The sequence below is a fragment of the Thunnus maccoyii genome, chromosome 18 (genome assembly GCF_910596095.1).
Source record: "Thunnus maccoyii chromosome 18, fThuMac1.1, whole genome shotgun sequence".
Lineage (NCBI taxonomy): Eukaryota > Metazoa > Chordata > Actinopteri > Scombriformes > Scombridae > Thunnus > Thunnus maccoyii.
The window spans coordinates 19,689,248-19,706,159 of NC_056550.1; the positions used below are offsets into that span (position 1 = coordinate 19,689,248).

Consider the following 16,912-nt stretch of genomic DNA (forward strand, 5'->3'; position numbering starts at 1 on the left):
CAGTAGAAACTCAAACACATGATACCCACATGGATTGTTTTTAAGGGTATTTTCGAGTGGGGTGAAGGAGTGCCCCTTGCTTTTACATTTTCCATTCAGGAACTGCCTGATATGGTTTAGCAAAGTCCTAGACTGAACCCAGTCTTGTATTAACTAAACCAGTTTCCTGAAGGATGATTAAAGCTACTCTAGGACTAATTGGACTGAGGTTTAAAGGCACCCTGTGGGGTTTTTGACCTCTAGTAGTGCTATGGAGCAGTTTTTTTTATTTTTATGAGCGAGGGTCGCTGTTTTGTTGTCTCATGCACGTGCAGGAGGACACACATGCGCCAAGAAATGCAGCAATATGCCAGTAAAAGCAGAGAAGAGGACCACAAGCTATGAGACAGATGTAAACAATAATGCAGGATTTAAAACACTTTGCTTTGCGAATGTTTTATGAGGAAGGAAATGCATTCAACACTTGTTAGATCTCAAGGATACACACAATGTGTTTTGGTGAGTAAGGCCATATTCAGACCAAATCAGGCAGTGCGGCATTCAGCCACAGGGTCGAGCGGAGGTGTGTGGGGTTTTTGGGTGTGTTTATTTGTGCTCTAGAACGTAACCGCTGTGAAACAATCAGAAAATAACATTTTATTGATCTGATTCACTGGCTTTCTCGCTACCAGCACTCCCTCTCTTCATTCACTCTCTAGCTCGCTTGACCACAGCTACTCTCTCTCTCTCTCTCTCTCTCTCTCGCTGGTGCTCTCAGCTCTCTCTCTCTTTCTCTTCTGAGTCAGGAAGCTGACAGCAAAGTCTACTTTACTTTTAACGTTATCAAACGAAGAGAAATGTCCTCCCCTTGTCCTAGTAACGTCTTTGAATTCCCTCATGGCAGAATTTACAGCTCTGATCAGACTGATCTCTGGCTATGATTGATGTCGGGTTGCATTTCTCCAAAGGTTGACTCCGGCTCAGTCTGGTGGGGCACCGCAGCAGCCAAAAGCTGAAACGCACTACCCCAATTCAAATGGGAGAGCTGGCGTTTTCTCTGCACCACCTGATTTGGTCTGAATACAGCCTAACACTCAATGAAAATGTACTTTTTGTTTGTTTACAACACAAACTCCACAGGGCACCTTTAAATTAAACCACCAGGTTGGGAGGTCAGATTTGTCCATTGATTTGTTTGTTTTGATGCTTTTGGTTCCACTAAATTGTGAGATTTTTGTGACTAGATTCAGTTTTTATGATCACCATCAGTCCAGTACTAAGGAAAACTAACACAGGTTATTGATATTAACCTTGCTAGTAAGAACTGTGTGTACTCTCACTAGAGGACTAATACAGGTGAATGAAATTAATCTAGTTAGTCCGGGACTTCATAGTCAATAAGTAAAATTAAAGACATTTTAGAAAGTCACTTTAACTATCCTAGATTTAAGCTTACTCCTGGTTAAATCAAATCCACCCCTTGGACTTGCTATGTTAATATTAGCTTGCTAGGTCACCGCTACTATGAGAGTAAAATCTAGGCTACTTCCAGAATTCGTGCTTTCTGAGTTGTTTAGTGAAGTGTCAATTGCATAAAAATGTGTTGTTCTTTACAAGATAATAGTTGTATCTTTTCTGGAAGAAAACATTAAAATCCTAACCTATCAGTCACACACATAACTTTAGAGTCCTGGCGAGAATGAGAATCATGCCTGGTAGGCCATCGAGCAGCAGGCATGCAGGGCTTGCCTCGCACCTGAAGTATAATTATGCCACTGCACAGGTTCATTATGCTTTTCTTCTTTCGTTACCTCAAGAGATTAAGCCTCACACCGAGACTCAAACTCAAATTTTGGTCCTTGTAGAACACCTGCGATGAGCTTGAATTGATTTGATGCTGGGATAAGAAAGGCTTTGCCATGTTTGATGGCTGTTTCCAGAACTTTCTGAACGCTACATGAGCTCATTAGCTGCAATTAGGTAGGTTTCTCTTAATAGAATTTTTTGAAGCTCTACCATGTGGACATAAGGCTACTCACTATGCCTCACACTGTGTTATCTTTAGGGGAATCATGGTGAATTTCCTTCCTTTCAATTATCAGGCATCAGGGTCTCCTGGTGTATCCCCACAACCATGAAAGTATGAGTTGTTCTAAATATAGCAACTGCTCCCCAATGAGGAGAAACAAGCTACAAAGTGATAAGTCACTTCACAAGTCAAGCATCAGTTTGAACTAAATCAACAAATACATTTGTCTGTTCAACTTCTTCAGCTGCTCTGTGCTCTCGTTTCAACAAGCCTGAACATGAATGTTGAACTCACAAAATGAAGACAGTATTTATCTGACTATGTTGGTAATCATGGTATAAATTTTTACAGTGAAATAAAAAGTATGTTGAGTCTACAGCATCAATTCAGGCTGAATTAAAGCAACACAAATGTGTGTTATTTCCTCACCGGGCTATTTGTTCTATAAAAGAACCTGTTAAACTGATTTTCCACTTTTACATATCAAAGATGAATTTGTTTCTGTCGATGTGCTGAGTTTGTACAACTTTAAGTTTGTGCTGTGTTTCTGGAAAAAAATGGTCATATAAATTTCTGCAGTGATGTTGACTCACTGCAGTCAATCAGCAAGAAGGAACTGAGTTAAAAGAATTGGTCTTCTCACCAGTAAGGTAGCACTGTCTTTGACCTCTTCAATGACCCATCACGAGCTTTGCGAAGAGCAATCTGAAAAGTCGAATGAACCCGAGCTGCGGCGTGTGCCTCAGGGGAGCGTTAGGCCTCTCTGCTCCTGATCTGTCTGACTGGCCTTAAAATATCAGATTTCACAAAGTGTATTCCCCAAAGCTATGTGTTGTGTCTTCATGATTTCCTTCATATCATTTCCTTCATATCTGTTTGTTGGTAAGCCACTATATGATCTGTGGGTTCAAGCTGTCACATTCTAAATTAGCTTTCACACAATTTATATCCACAATGTCTGTTAGTAATGTGAAAAGTCTCAATACCTGTTCAACTCCCCTGCAACTAATGAGCATATCTGAGGTATAGATTTAGACTCTGACGGAATACTATTGGATATGTAAGCTACGTCCACAAAATAGTTCTGACATGTTAAATCTATCATATCAAAGATCATACAACAAAGATAACAATAACCTCATTACAAAAAATATAGACTAGTAACATTTAGGATCAACTATCCATTAATTTCTAAAATAGTGTTTAACTGAGACAGCATAGGGTTGCACAGTGACAGGATGTTCATCTCCCAGTTAGAAAACAATGATAAGCTTCATTGTTTTCCTCTTTTTTTCTTTTTCATTTTGGTATAATTACTGAACAAACAATAACATCCAATATTGTAAAAATCAAAATAAAATATTGTAAACATCGTACCAGTACAAAAGCACATATCGTAAGACGTGGTCAGGAAACACCAATACAGGCAGCGCTGATAGCTTTTACTCTTCCTCCATTGACTTCTCAATCTCCTTCAGCCTGCGGACAAACTCCTGAGCCTCCCTGTCTCCGACACGAGCGTCCAGCATCCTCATGATTGGCTTCTCTGGAGGGGAGAGCAAATAGATGAGAGTAGTTCCTACACCTGACACAAATATCTCTAGATTGAATGGCTTTTCATGTCGTATTGGAGAAGTAATTGGAAAACCAGACCTACACCCTCTGGTCTCCCAAGAAGCCAATATTATGTTTGTGTAAAAAAAACAAAAAAACTTGATACAGCCTGAAGGTATATGTACCACTGGGTTTACTGCGAGACAGGTGGAGAATGACTGGCTGGACACTCTTGCCAGCTGCCGAGGCGTTTGGTCTCCCTGGCCAGCAGAAGTCACTGAGAGGAGCCACGGCTTCACCGGCGAAGTCGTTGGTGGAAAGCCAGTCATAGTCCATCACAGTGAAGGTCAAACAGGCAAATCTGTGTCTGTAATGTTCAGGACTCACATGGCTGGAAGACATGGGGGGAAAAAATCAAATCAGGGACATTAGCACATATAAATGGGAAGAGAAAAGGAGGGAAACTCACAAGTAAAAGAGCTCGTCGAATACTGGATGCAGCGTCTTCAGTTTCACTTGTGTGCGTTGACTCTTGGCCATAGGAAAGAGGTGGTGAGGACACAGCTCCACTATGACAAATGGGTCACTCAAACCTGAGGAAGATCAAAAACAAAGAGATGGAGTGAAAACTCAACTTAAAAACAACAATCTGCATTTAATTCTGACCATTTAACCAATAACCAGTCACCAATTAAGTTTTACCATTGGCATCCAGTGCGATGATATCTGCAGCGTGCAGAATCTCCACCGTCAGTCTCTGCTCTGGAGCGTCATAGTAGCACTTCACACTGATCCGACCATAACGGGTATGTTTGAGTGTTTTCTGAAACATTAAATACAGAGGATTCATATATATAAAGTATTTCATCATACTCAGCACGTATCAGTCTGCATGTCGCATCTCTTGACAGCATTGTGTTTTTCAAGTGTCCAGGAGAAGGCAGATTTTCAATCAGAGGTAAAACAACAGAAGATAGAGTGTTTTGCTGTTCAATCAATACCCCTCTGTCCACTTTAGGGCTAAAATGAGATTGTCAGGCTGCTAAGTTGAAACGCACCTGTTGGGAAATCTTCTCCAGATAGTACTGTTCAATCAGCTCAAAGGAGGAACATTTATTCAGCTTGAGCTCCTCGTCCAGGACCTAAAGCAGCATGAGGAAGATCAGAAAGTGAAAAGGATAAACAACACCTTAGGTAGGAAGACATAAATGGCATAAAGGCAGGCTGCAGTTTGTCCAACTGGGCAGCGCTCAGCGTCTGAAATGGTGGAGAGTAGTACAGCTCTACAGGGGACTGTGCTCTCTCCTTTCCTTTTCATCGTGTACACCTCAGGCTTTCAATACAACTCCGGGTCATGCCACTTGCAGAAGTGCTCTCTCACGACTCTGCAGTGGTTGGGTGTATAAGTGATGGGTGCGAGGAGGAGTACAGAGCACTGGTGGATGATTTTGTGGAGTGGTCTGAAAGAAATCTGCCAAGACAAGGGAGATGGTGATCGACTTCAGAAGGAAGAGGATGGCTACACAGCCCCTGTGCCCTGTGTATTCTGGGAGAGGATGTTGGCGGGGTGGACGACTACAATTACCTGAGCGTCCACATCGACAGCAGACTGAACTGGAAGAACAACATCGAGGCTCTACATAAGGAGGAGATGAGCAGACTCTATTTCCTGAGGAAGCTAAGATCCTTCAACATGTGCAGCAAGATGTTGGAAATATTCCACCAATATGTCATGACCAGTGCACTGTACTTCACTGTAGTCTGTTGGGGGAACATAACTGGAGCCGGCGACACCAACAGACTTAATAAACTGATGAAGAAGGCCATCTCTATAATTGGCTGCAAACCAGACACCTTTGAAGTTGTGATGGAGAGGAGGACACTGAACAAACTGTTATCCATTATGGATAATCCTGACCACCTGACAACGGAGCACTTTCTCTTTTAAAAATTCAACAACTTTTACACTTGTCTAATGTATATAGAATGTTATCCTATGTTTATATTTTATATTGTATTATATTTATATTGCATGGTAAGTTTTTTTCTTATATTCTTGCATTGAGCTATTTTATTGTGTTATTTGTTGTGTTTATTTTCTATAGATATATATTTCTCTCTTCTAGTGTTGTATGTATATTTACTGTTCCAGTACAATGCCTGGATAACCTGCTATCTATCTATCTATCTATCTATCTATCTATCTATCTATCTATCTATCTATCTATCTATCTATCTATCTATCTAAATCATGAAAGAAAACCATCCAACCATCAAGAGTCCTGATTGATATATTGCAATACTTCATACCTTGTAGTCTCCACTCTTCATATCTTCCAGGGAAAGACCGTCTCCTTTGAAGTGGAAGAATTGCAACAGAGTCTAAAGAATTCAAAAGAAAAAAAATCCACATTTTCCCTCTAATCTCAATGTATTGCAAATCTTAGCATACAGGAGTGACTTGTTCACACAAACAGCATGAAACCTCTGGCAGGCAAACACGATATGTGTCTGCCAAACTCCAAATTCAGCCCACTTGTGTGGCATGCCATGACTTTTCATGAAAATCTGTCATGTCCCCTGCCAGCTGGTTAAGTTGGCATTAGAGTACACAGCAGCTCCCACATTGTCATTCATGAGGGAACTGACTGTGGCGCTGAACTACCACCTAGTGTCTTCATAAATATCTGATATATGCAAATGATTGCACAACAGCGAGCATACAGAGCTAATTAAAGGCTGATTTTAACATGATGATAATCTTTACAGCGTTGACACATGTCAGACTTCTCTTCTTGGTGGGCACACAATCACGTTAAGCTAGAAACAGTTAAAGGGTTTTGTGTGATAAAATGCAGTGATCACTGACCTCCACAGTGTACTGGAAGCGGTTATAAAACTCCACCTGAACACCCCTGTTTTCTGTTACAGTGTCCAGGATCATCCGCAGGAGCAGCTCCCACATGCTTTGGAGAACTCTGTAAGGCAGCAGACACAATGGGACACGTTTGTTTACCAGCTCTTTCAATTACACCCCGGTACCCTCACTCATCCTTGTGTATGATTTGAGAGATAATAGCTCAATAATAATATGTTTTAAGACAAAACATGTCTGAGGGGCATTATTAACACCCCTAAGCTAACATTCACATATAGCATCTTATTTGCTGGCATCTCACACTTTTCACCTGATTCTATTAATTTCTTATGTTCAGTATGGAAAACAGTGAGTGTGATTGTGGACCTTGACAAAAGTTATGTCTTTTATGAAGCTGGAGTCCCCCAAAAGTCTATTTAATTTGATTCTACCTAAATGTATGCTGATGATGCAGTTTTGTATATGAATGAAAAATAATAAGCAAGAGGCTGCACAGGAGTGTCACGCTGCAATGATGCACATTACACACTGGCTGATCATATAAGGTACATTTTAATGTAAAGAGATATAATGCCAATGGGAAATTTACATATTTTACACATAGTAACTTTATGTCTACAGCATTATATCCTGTATGTGCATCTGCTTCATGTGCTGTAAATATTCTTGTATTATGTGCTTTTATGATATTATATATGTTTTATTTTATGACTTCTGTTTGTGTTTTTAAGACTTTTTAAGACTTTTATCATTGGGTGCACAGGCGCGCCAAATGGAAATGAGCAATTAGGCAGAATGTGGCACAATTATAATTCAGAATAGTTCTGTTAATTAGGTATTGTCCCTGTTCAACAAAAATAAATGATGTCATATTTATACTGAGGAGGCGAGAGTAATTACCTGGTCAGATTCTCCTTTACAAGGTTTTCAGTGAGGATCACCATAGTGTCTTGTAAGTACTTCATAAGAGGGGACACAGCCTGGAAGAATGTTCAATAAACACACATCACACAAGCACTGTGGCTGCAAACATGACTGATAAAAGAATGAAAAGCGTAGTGAGCCACTGGGACGTACGTCGTCATTGTTGATGGAGTCTGGAGACAGGCTGATGTGCTGGATGTACCTCCGCAGCTCAGGCAGCATCTGCACAGAAATAATTTCACACATGTGAAAGTAGGTGCAGATAAATGTTTGTGCACATATGTATTATACATGTACAGTTACAAAAAGTATCACATTTCTGCAAACAATTTGAATATAGGAAATGGTGCTTTTTGGCCCCAAGCAAAACCCTCAATGGACTAATATTATTGAAATCTTGACTTCCATTGTTGCCAAATTGGATACATACCTCAAAAAAATTCCAACATACACGTGAGATCAAATCCAAGTATAGAACAGAGTACAGGATTTGTTTTATGGCAGTGAGCAATGTTTCTCCAAAATGCCAATTCTTCAAAAGAATAGTCTTGTATTTAGCGATGGGCATGCATTTATTTCTCCAATCTGAAATGAATATTTTTAAAAACATATTCAATAAAGTCACTGCTTGTAGAAACTTCACCCTGTCAAGGTTCATCCTCTCCCTTTAAGGTACACAAATAGCCAACAATGAAGTTACAAGGACAATGACAAATTGTATATGTGCTACAAGAACAAGTAAATGTCTCATGCTTTCAGGTTGATTTGTACGTGTTCATCACTGTATCGGCTGTGCGGCACCTTGTCAGTGAGCAGCGTGATGAGACGCTTGGCTTCCCTCTGCAGGTCCAGGTCCATGTTGAAGAGCTGCCCATTGAGAGCCTTGTAAACCTGTTCCTTCCCCTCCACCCCGCAGGACTCCTCCATGGCACGCTCCACACCCGACCAGTCCAGGTCACGAGGCAGGTGACCCAGGAAAACACGTACATGCTCCATGTTGTTCAGGGCAATGCAGAGCTAGCAGAAAGCGAGGAGGAGCAGAAGAGGAGAAACAGAGGGTGGAGGTGGAGAAACAAAGAAGGAAAAGAAGCAGGGCTACAGAGAAGTGGAAGGACGGGGTGCGAGTGTAAATGATTGACGACGACAAGCTTTTTTTTTTAAACATGTCAGTGGGCTGATCTCCAGCTGTGCCCTTTGTGATATCAGTGAGAACTCTTGCTGACATTTACTCCCCACGTCATTGTGTGCCCTCTCCCAGTTCTGTCTTGCTACGGGCATTACCTGCACTGTGAAGCTCTTGTGGTCTCGGCCCAGCTGGTTCCTCTCAATCTTGCGTGTTATCATCTCTGAGTAGCACACAGCCTCACTGCAGAAATTCTGTCACAGATAAAATCACAGTCCTGTTATAAGTGGAAAGTTAACAATTTTTAAACATTTTTGGGGTCCAACACTGGTAAAACCTTTTATTAATTCTTCGCATCTCCTGAGAGTCGTGTCTGTATGTCTGCATTATGTGCAAGCGTGAGCACGGCCACACTGGAAGTGGGACTCACGTCTGTCAAACGAGTGATAAAGATGAAGGCCCCCGCAGAGTCTGGCCAGGCCAGCTGGAGCCAGATCTCCCGCACCTGGCTGAAGCATGTTGTCACTTCCACTGCTGAGGAGCTGTGTTTGGCCTGCTGCACAGGCTCCATCTGCCCACAAAACACACAAACACAACATGAAACATGCATAGTGTATGAATAAAACAGGAGATTTATGTTATTATGTAACAATATGTAATGAACAAGGATTTATTTACTTTTCTTAAAAGTTTGGTAACACTTTGAGCACCACTATTTAACATTTATAAGGAGTATGTGAGAGATTAAATGTCTTTTAATTTCTTCCAATCAATACTTGATAAACATATAACACAGTTACATAGTTGTAATCATATATATGTCATCAGTAGTTTTAAACACATTTGCCTGTTAATGATTTGTACATGTGTATAAACAGTTAATAAACACTGTCAAATATAAATATCTTTATAATTGGTTTTTCACAAATACATTAAAAAAAGAAATGATATCTGGACATTATAAACAACTATAAACCCACCTACATTTGTACATGTGTGTATGTGTGTGTTTATAAACACTTAATAAATGCTTTATAACACACACACAACAGAATTGTTATAAAGCATTGACAATTAAGTCCCATGTATAACAGTTACTAGATGCTTAACAACACAGAACTGTAATAGTAAAATATCTTCATAATTCATAATTTTCATTATTTTAAGCATTTATAGAGACATTTTATTGAGAAAAGTATATTAATAAACAAACAACATACATTGATAAACAAGCAAACCACCTTATATCTGCTTACAACTACATTAAAATGATTTACAAACATTTATTAAATTATATAAAACCTATACAGTAAATGTTAAATTCATGTTGTTTTACTCATTACTTAAAGAGCAGTGGCCTCTCACCTTGTCTGTTTCCACTGCTTTACGAATCCTGTCACAGGATCTGTCATGAACAATCTGCAGCCACTTATGAATGGAGGACTTGAACCAGTTATGAAAGCCGGTCAAGGCCAACATCTTAGCATCCCTGTTAAAGAAGAACATATGTTTTTTTTTAAATTAAAATCAAAGCTGAAGAAAAGGTTGGAGTTTTCGCTGACATTTCAAAGAAATAACCACCAAACCGTCAATCACGCTGGTATATGAATTGAGTTGAACTGATAACCAACTTGAGAGGAAGAAACTCCCGGAAGCCCTTGAGGATTTTCAAGGACATGAAGAGCTCAAAGATGGTCTCTCCCATCGCCTGAGTCAGTCTGGAGCTCTCCTGCTCCAGAGTCCCACACACTCGCTCCATCGCTACATTTACATCATCAGCTACCTGAAGAATGAGAGGATATGACTGCGTTCAAATATTAGCGCTGATGAAGTGTAAATGTCAGCAACGACAATATGGCATGACTCAAAAAATTGCTTTTCACATTATTTTCAATTACATACCTGTTTCTCCAGCTGCCTGTATGCTATGCTGAAGAAATCTACTTTCACTGCACTGTGGGAACAAATAAACAAAAGGAGGAAATGGCATCAGTTCAATAATAACCTCTTAATGCAAATCAATGTTCAGAACAATTGCAGTGCCTTGTATTAGAAAAACAAACAAACAACTGTTTTCTTCCTCTGAGCATTTCCTCCACAGCAGTGATTGTCACCTGTAGAAGAGTTTGTTGTAGATGTTCTGGGCTCTCTGTACGTCTGCACACACAGCATCAACGACATGAACCAGCCTCTTTAGCTGCTCCTCCAGAGTCTACGGTGTGTATACACAAAGCACAACATCAACAAAAGACTAAATAAACCTGAAAAGCAAACTATGGTTTCTGTCATTGGGACTTATATTCTTCAGTATAAACATACCCCTTCCTCTGGTTTATATCGTGCAATTAAGCTCTCGTACCACTCTGCTGATCCTTTCTGTTGAAACGACAGTGGGTTAATTAAAGGTGCAGCATTCAGCATTTCTTACCAAAAGACAATGTGTGAATCCCTCAAGCCTATAAATGTTTACTTCTGCATAAAATGCATCGCTAACCACCATTTCTGTTCTTCTTCTTTCCCTCTATTCTTGGTACTTTGATAGCGTAACACCATCAGTTATACATTCCTGTTTTCATGATGGACATGTGTTTCCTTCTTCCTGTACCTCCAGTGGTCAAAAAATCCACAAGGTACCTTTTAAGTAAATTACATGTTTGTTTGTTAAAGGTGCAGTGTGTAGAATTTAGTGGCATCTAGCACAATAGACTTGGCAGAAATATAATATAATGTTTTAATTAGTGTATAATCACCTGAAAATAAGAATTGTTGTGTTTTCGTTACTTTAGAATGAGCCCTTTATATCTACTTAGGGAGCGGGTCCTCTTCCATGGAGCCGGCCATGTTGCACTGCCATGTTTCTACAGTAGCCCAGAACGGACAAACCAAACACTGGCTCTAGAGGGCCTTTCATGTTTTTCATGAGTTGGTGGCACTCTGCAGCCTTATTGCAAGATGCCACTAAATCCTACACACTGGTCCTTTAATTGCACTTTCATTGTTACCTTGACAGCAGTGGTGATATCCAAATGCAGTTCATTTCGAAGAGGACATACAGTCTTAAACGCCCGCATGTTTTGCATGTAGCCAATCCCCCTGGCATATACAGACAGGAAAACGCAAATTATAATACAAAAAAACTGCTTCCGGGTCTCCTAAATGCTGGTTTAACATCATATACATATACTGTATATTATCTAACAGCTTGTTGTGAGGACAAAAATGCGGACAAAAGCTACTACCTCACTAAATGCTTTGCACTATAATTGTATGCAGGATCCTGCATTATCTCAGCAGGAGAGGAGAGATGCAACTTTAACTGTTAGTTGAGTCACTCTGTGTATGTGTATGTGTGTGTGTGTGTTTCTGAGAGGTGTAGAAGAGATCTCCCTTGAAGTGTTGATCACTGGGCAGAGCTGGACTTCTATAAAAAAAAAAAAAACAGTCTCCTCCAAATTAGTCTGACACAGCAACATGAACTTCAATAATTAGCTGACTTCACTAGCTTCCTTTTATGTGGAACAGACTCCCTAATTTGGTCAATTGTGCTGCTCTACCTCCCTTCTTTTATTCGATGGTAAGCTGAAGTTAAAATCAAATAATTGTGATTTCAGTCATCATGTCCGAGACTTTTATTCAGAGCAAGATATCTCCAAAAATACTGGCCAGATTCCCATCAAATGTACAGATATTCATGCTCCTTCAAGGATTATTAATTAATAATTTTATTGACACCAGAGCTTTCATATAGTGTTAGAATTGGGTCAAATATAATAATAATATTCACTGTTGATACTCATGGTCCCCAGAGGATGAATACTAATGATTTTGGGTAAAAAATTCCATGTGTACACAAGAAATATCAAAATCTAACAAGAAGTTTTTGCCAGAAATTAGCAGAGCACTTTCATGCTTCCAAGAGGGGGGACTGTATGGCCTTGATACCAGCGTTTTAAGGTATGAAAGGATTCAGTGACTGATTTTACAGGTGGAATGGAAGCAGAATATGATAGTAGTGTAAAAGAATGACTGCTTACAGGGAATAAATAATACAGCACTTGTTGTTTTGCTCCTACGAAAACAATGTGCTGGTGCAGATAATCTATAGGTTACAGCTTTTATACAACAAAATGTGTGCTTGGGAACAAATGTTTAATATCTCTTTTGACATGAGTAATGAGTAATGATTAAGATATTTCTGTTTGGGTAAGGATCCAAACACTGCTTCCTCCACAGAGTGTGACTGACTGGTTGTAGTCTCACTGTGTCTGTTGGGGTGAAAGGTTGAGCGTGTTCCTGGTATGGCAGCACGGGCGAGTGCGTGATGTGATGGCGGTGTGACTTTACCTCAGCATGAGCTCGTAGCGTGTAATGGCAGCGGCGCTGGTGCTGGGGAAAACCTGACGCATGTTCTTCATCAGGCACAGGCAGTGCTCTGTGTACAGCCTGAAGCTGTCTGACAACTGCCTCTCCTGGACACAGGAAGGGCCCTCAGTTATAGCTTCAAGTACACTGGCTGTGAGACATTTTTGGCTGAACCAAAAACCTTGATGAATGTCAGTGAAGAGCTGAGCTAATGAGGTGACTGTTTCCACATGATGAAAGGTTTTTTTCCTACTGGGAGGCCAGTGGCGGAGAACCTACCAGGTCTCCTCTCACAGTGGGAGGGTCCCACTCTGCATCGATGGTCCTCAGGAGGCGAAGCAGCAGGGAGTAGCACACCCTCTGGGTTCGATGGTGGCTGCTGTAGCACTGCCAGCGACTGCGTTAAAAGACAAAACATGCACCTTTTACCTGATGCTAAAGCTTTCAGATTTGATTTAATCATTTTGATTTCTCCATTAATACTCACATAATGGCCTGTTGGAGAGGTGAGAGATCAGTTTGCACAGCATGGTGAGTCAGTACAGTCCACGCTGAAGGACTAACCTGCCCGTTCCAGTTGTATGGCTCTCTCTGGTGTGATGGAAAGATTATATTATAAAGATTATAAGGATAGGAAGAAGCTACACTTAGGTTTGTGCTCGTCCAAAATTTTTGTTTATATTGCAAAAAGGCCTAAATATAATCATAACTATAACTTACTTATTAATAAACTAACTGAGCACAGCTATAATTACAGATTATTCAAATGAGCACACCAAATCAGATTTTTTTTGTCGAAATTGTGATCAGAATCTTTTTATCCTTATAAAAAAATGTAATAGTTGTATCCAGAGTGCAGCTACTCTAACTGCATCATAAAATAGACTTTGTATATCAACCAGCTCAGCGGCAACGGCTGTCTGGTGCAACAGAGGAGTTCTCAAGCACAACAAGTATTACAGTATGCTGTTCAGCCTTCAATCCTGCAATTTGCTATTTTGTTTTTACACTGGAAATGCTCAACTCATACATACACAAAATTAATTTCCCTGCAGTCAAAACAAAGTCTAATCATCTTAAATCCTATTTAGCAAACCACAGAGGACAGTCTCAACGAACAGATTGTACAAGCAACTAACTGACTCCAGCCATCCTTACTGACTTAATTTAATCCTTACATTAAGTCAGTAAAATAAAAAGAATAAACACCACAGGGATGGTTAAAACACACACTAAAAACTATTAAACAGTAACTGAAATTAAATCTGTTGCACAAGAGTAAGTCACTGCCAAAAATCATTGATAGCTTTATTGTAAAGATTATTTTGATTGAATAATCTGGAGGAAACTCACCTTAACATGAGCATGCTCATACGCCACAATTTGACACAGCAGTTTCTTGTGAATGGACACATTTGAGTCTTTCTTAGACAAAGTTGTGTCTCTCTGAAGGAGAAAAAAAAACATTTTTTACATCCAATACATGTAAGAAAACATGTGTATAGTGAATCACTGTTAGTCATACCTGGCTGGTGAAGAGCCTCAGTATCAGGTGACATTCTCCCTGAACTTTAGACGCACTTGATCGAGGCTCCAGCTTAAACCAGGTGTCATAGCCAACAACAGGGATCTCCTGCGAGAAGGAAACAAGCCAGATGGCACTGACGCACTGAAGGGAAATCCTTCATATTGTTTGCTTCAGAATCTATTTGTGGTTTGATTTGTAACAGCAGCACGGCACCTCTGACTCGTGAGAGTTTGTTCTGAATTTCTCCACTTTAAACACTCACATTCAACGGGATGTTGATACATCCGAGGAAGTCGTCGGCATTCTCCTCAGAGCCTGATGATGCAGATCCGTTGGAACGCACTGACTTTGCTATCTGCTTAAAATACCTGACAAGAGAAAGCAGTATGTGAGGAAAGTTAGCAAAGTTAGCTTCCCTGCTTATCACAGCTTCAAATAATGTTTAATTATAATAACTATAATTCAACAGTTTTCATTTTTAGGCATTTAGCTTAGGCCTTTTTTCACAATGATATACAATTAGAGCGCTGGCAAAATGAGTATCATTTCCTGATGGAAGCTGGCTATTCGGCAATTTTGGTAAAAAAAAAATGAAATTACATATTTTCCACCAGTAGCTTATGATTCCTTTGTGCCTGGACTATACAGTAATTGGCATTCCCAGGTTTTCATTAGACATGTCTGCTATTTAATGGTCTCTCCATGAACCGGCTGAACTCTCTGTGTACACAGACTTATTGGCACTGAGCTTTCCTGTATGTCAGTCTTTCTTTCAGGTGAAAGGACAAATAACTAAACGATGCTGTAAATTTAACAAGCAGGTTGCCGTTAGTTTTTTTGTTCATCAAATGCAGATAACCCAGGCCTCTTCATTCATAAACTGCGACTTCTGGCTTAATTCAGATGTAAATTCCCCTTTGATTGGCAGGTTGAATGACTCATCTTTTCATTGCCATAATGCCAGCTGGATGAATTAATTCGTTACCGATTTATGTGTCATTAAAGTACACAAAATCATAATGATGACTTTGTGAATCATTTGATTTTCAGCTCTGAAAAAACCCCAAATAACATTACTAAAAGAATTCAACTGAGAGTAGCAGGTAGCTGGTTCAGCATCACATGACACAGTTTCCTCTACCTGCCCATTCCTCGAAGTCCACTGACTTCATTGAGTTTTTTGCAGGCCTCAGCAACAGACACATCATCATCATGATCCCTGAAGGAAAGAGGATAATTCAGAGGTTATTACAACCTCTCATTTCCTGTAAGAACATGTTTCATTATTGAGAGCCATTATAGCTCACTAGAAAGCCTTCTAGACTTGAACTAGAACCAAGAGTCAGCTCTTACTGGAACTTTTACCGATAAAAACAAGCAAAACTTTCTTTAACAGCTGAATATTGACTCCACAACCAATCTGTTATGCAACATACTGTAACAGATTGGTTGAGAGTAATGTGTAATGATAACATTCACATTTAAGCATTTAACAAAGGATATAAGGGATAAAATTGTCAACTACACCCACAACCAGAACCAACAAAAACTTTTGCATCCCACCTAAAAGACCTTTTGTTTTTACATGGTGACTGTAAACTTTCATTTGCATGAAAAACAGAAGAGAAAAAAACAGCGCACTTCATTAAAATCTTAAAGAATAAGTTACTGATATTAAATGTTTTGCCCTGTGATTGTAAAGCACCACAGCTAAAAACATTAGCGGGATGTTTTGAGTCTTTTGTGTGTTTACTTCTTGGGTTTGCTTTTGTATATTACCTGTGATGCACGAAAAAATTCTGAATTATCTGACGTTAAAGCAAAAAACCTTCCCAGTCCTTCTGGCAGGGTGACATTCAAGATATTCATGTTGAGGCTCGCACTAATCTTACCATATATCCAGATGTAACAGGTCATTGTGGACATCATCTATTTCACTGTGAAAAAAGACAGGAAACACTGACATCAAACAACTCAACCCTTGTTCCACAGACGACAGAGAAGAAAAGGTGCTGCGCTGGTCACAGCTTTGGGTGTCAGTGTGAATCCTGCATGTCACGCATATCACTGTGTCCAGTACTGTGAAAAAGGTTAAAGTGCTGTACTCACAAGACAAAGTGCTCGTCCCAGACCGGGTTAAGAGTCTCCGGTTTAACCTCAGTCACCTGGATACACTTGGCAGGTAATACCTCCTTGGTGCTGGAGCGTTTCTCCAGCTTCTCCTTCCTCTTCCTGAAGCTGAACTTTCTCTCCTTTTTCTCCTCCGTCTCCCGCGGGCTCTGGCCCACCAGGATTCCCAGCATGCAGTAGGGGTCGCTGTACCCTGCCGGCCACAGGGTGACACACACACACAAAAGGTTATTGCACACTTGAAACTTTTTTTTAATCACACTGGCGGCGCTGTGACGGAAAGCCGTTGGGCTTATTTGTGATTATAATCAGTGTTGTGTTTTGATATGGTGCTTGTCAGTGTAATCAGTGCGACTGGTTGACAAAAGGCTTGTTTGAGATTAATTTCACCTCGCTTGGAAAGAG

General features: G+C 40.1%; 1 protein-coding gene across 1 annotated transcript in view; it reads right to left on the reverse strand.

The window, feature by feature from the left end:
* Positions 1–852: 852 nt before the first annotated feature.
* The window catches only part of baiap3 (BAI1 associated protein 3), a 36,843-nt gene continuing 20,783 nt past the window's right edge, over positions 853–16,912 (reverse strand). Inside the window, exons 8-34 of the mRNA XM_042393723.1 lie at positions 16,487–16,700; positions 16,270–16,314; positions 15,519–15,596; positions 14,640–14,745; positions 14,375–14,482; positions 14,203–14,295; positions 13,337–13,440; positions 13,129–13,246; positions 12,832–12,956; positions 11,490–11,580; positions 10,807–10,863; positions 10,602–10,699; positions 10,390–10,441; positions 10,119–10,270; positions 9,853–9,976; positions 8,918–9,058; positions 8,646–8,741; positions 8,166–8,381; positions 7,518–7,586; positions 7,341–7,420; positions 6,432–6,540; positions 5,873–5,944; positions 4,621–4,704; positions 4,265–4,385; positions 4,032–4,155; positions 3,748–3,953; positions 853–3,554 (exon numbers count right to left, since the gene is read on the reverse strand). Coding sequence (XP_042249657.1) covers positions 3,451–3,554; positions 3,748–3,953; positions 4,032–4,155; positions 4,265–4,385; positions 4,621–4,704; positions 5,873–5,944; positions 6,432–6,540; positions 7,341–7,420; positions 7,518–7,586; positions 8,166–8,381; positions 8,646–8,741; positions 8,918–9,058; positions 9,853–9,976; positions 10,119–10,270; positions 10,390–10,441; positions 10,602–10,699; positions 10,807–10,863; positions 11,490–11,580; positions 12,832–12,956; positions 13,129–13,246; positions 13,337–13,440; positions 14,203–14,295; positions 14,375–14,482; positions 14,640–14,745; positions 15,519–15,596; positions 16,270–16,314; positions 16,487–16,700 — 2,987 coding nt within the window. The 3' untranslated portion in view covers positions 853–3,450. The remainder of the gene's footprint in view (positions 3,555–3,747; positions 3,954–4,031; positions 4,156–4,264; positions 4,386–4,620; positions 4,705–5,872; positions 5,945–6,431; positions 6,541–7,340; positions 7,421–7,517; positions 7,587–8,165; positions 8,382–8,645; positions 8,742–8,917; positions 9,059–9,852; positions 9,977–10,118; positions 10,271–10,389; positions 10,442–10,601; positions 10,700–10,806; positions 10,864–11,489; positions 11,581–12,831; positions 12,957–13,128; positions 13,247–13,336; positions 13,441–14,202; positions 14,296–14,374; positions 14,483–14,639; positions 14,746–15,518; positions 15,597–16,269; positions 16,315–16,486; positions 16,701–16,912) is intronic.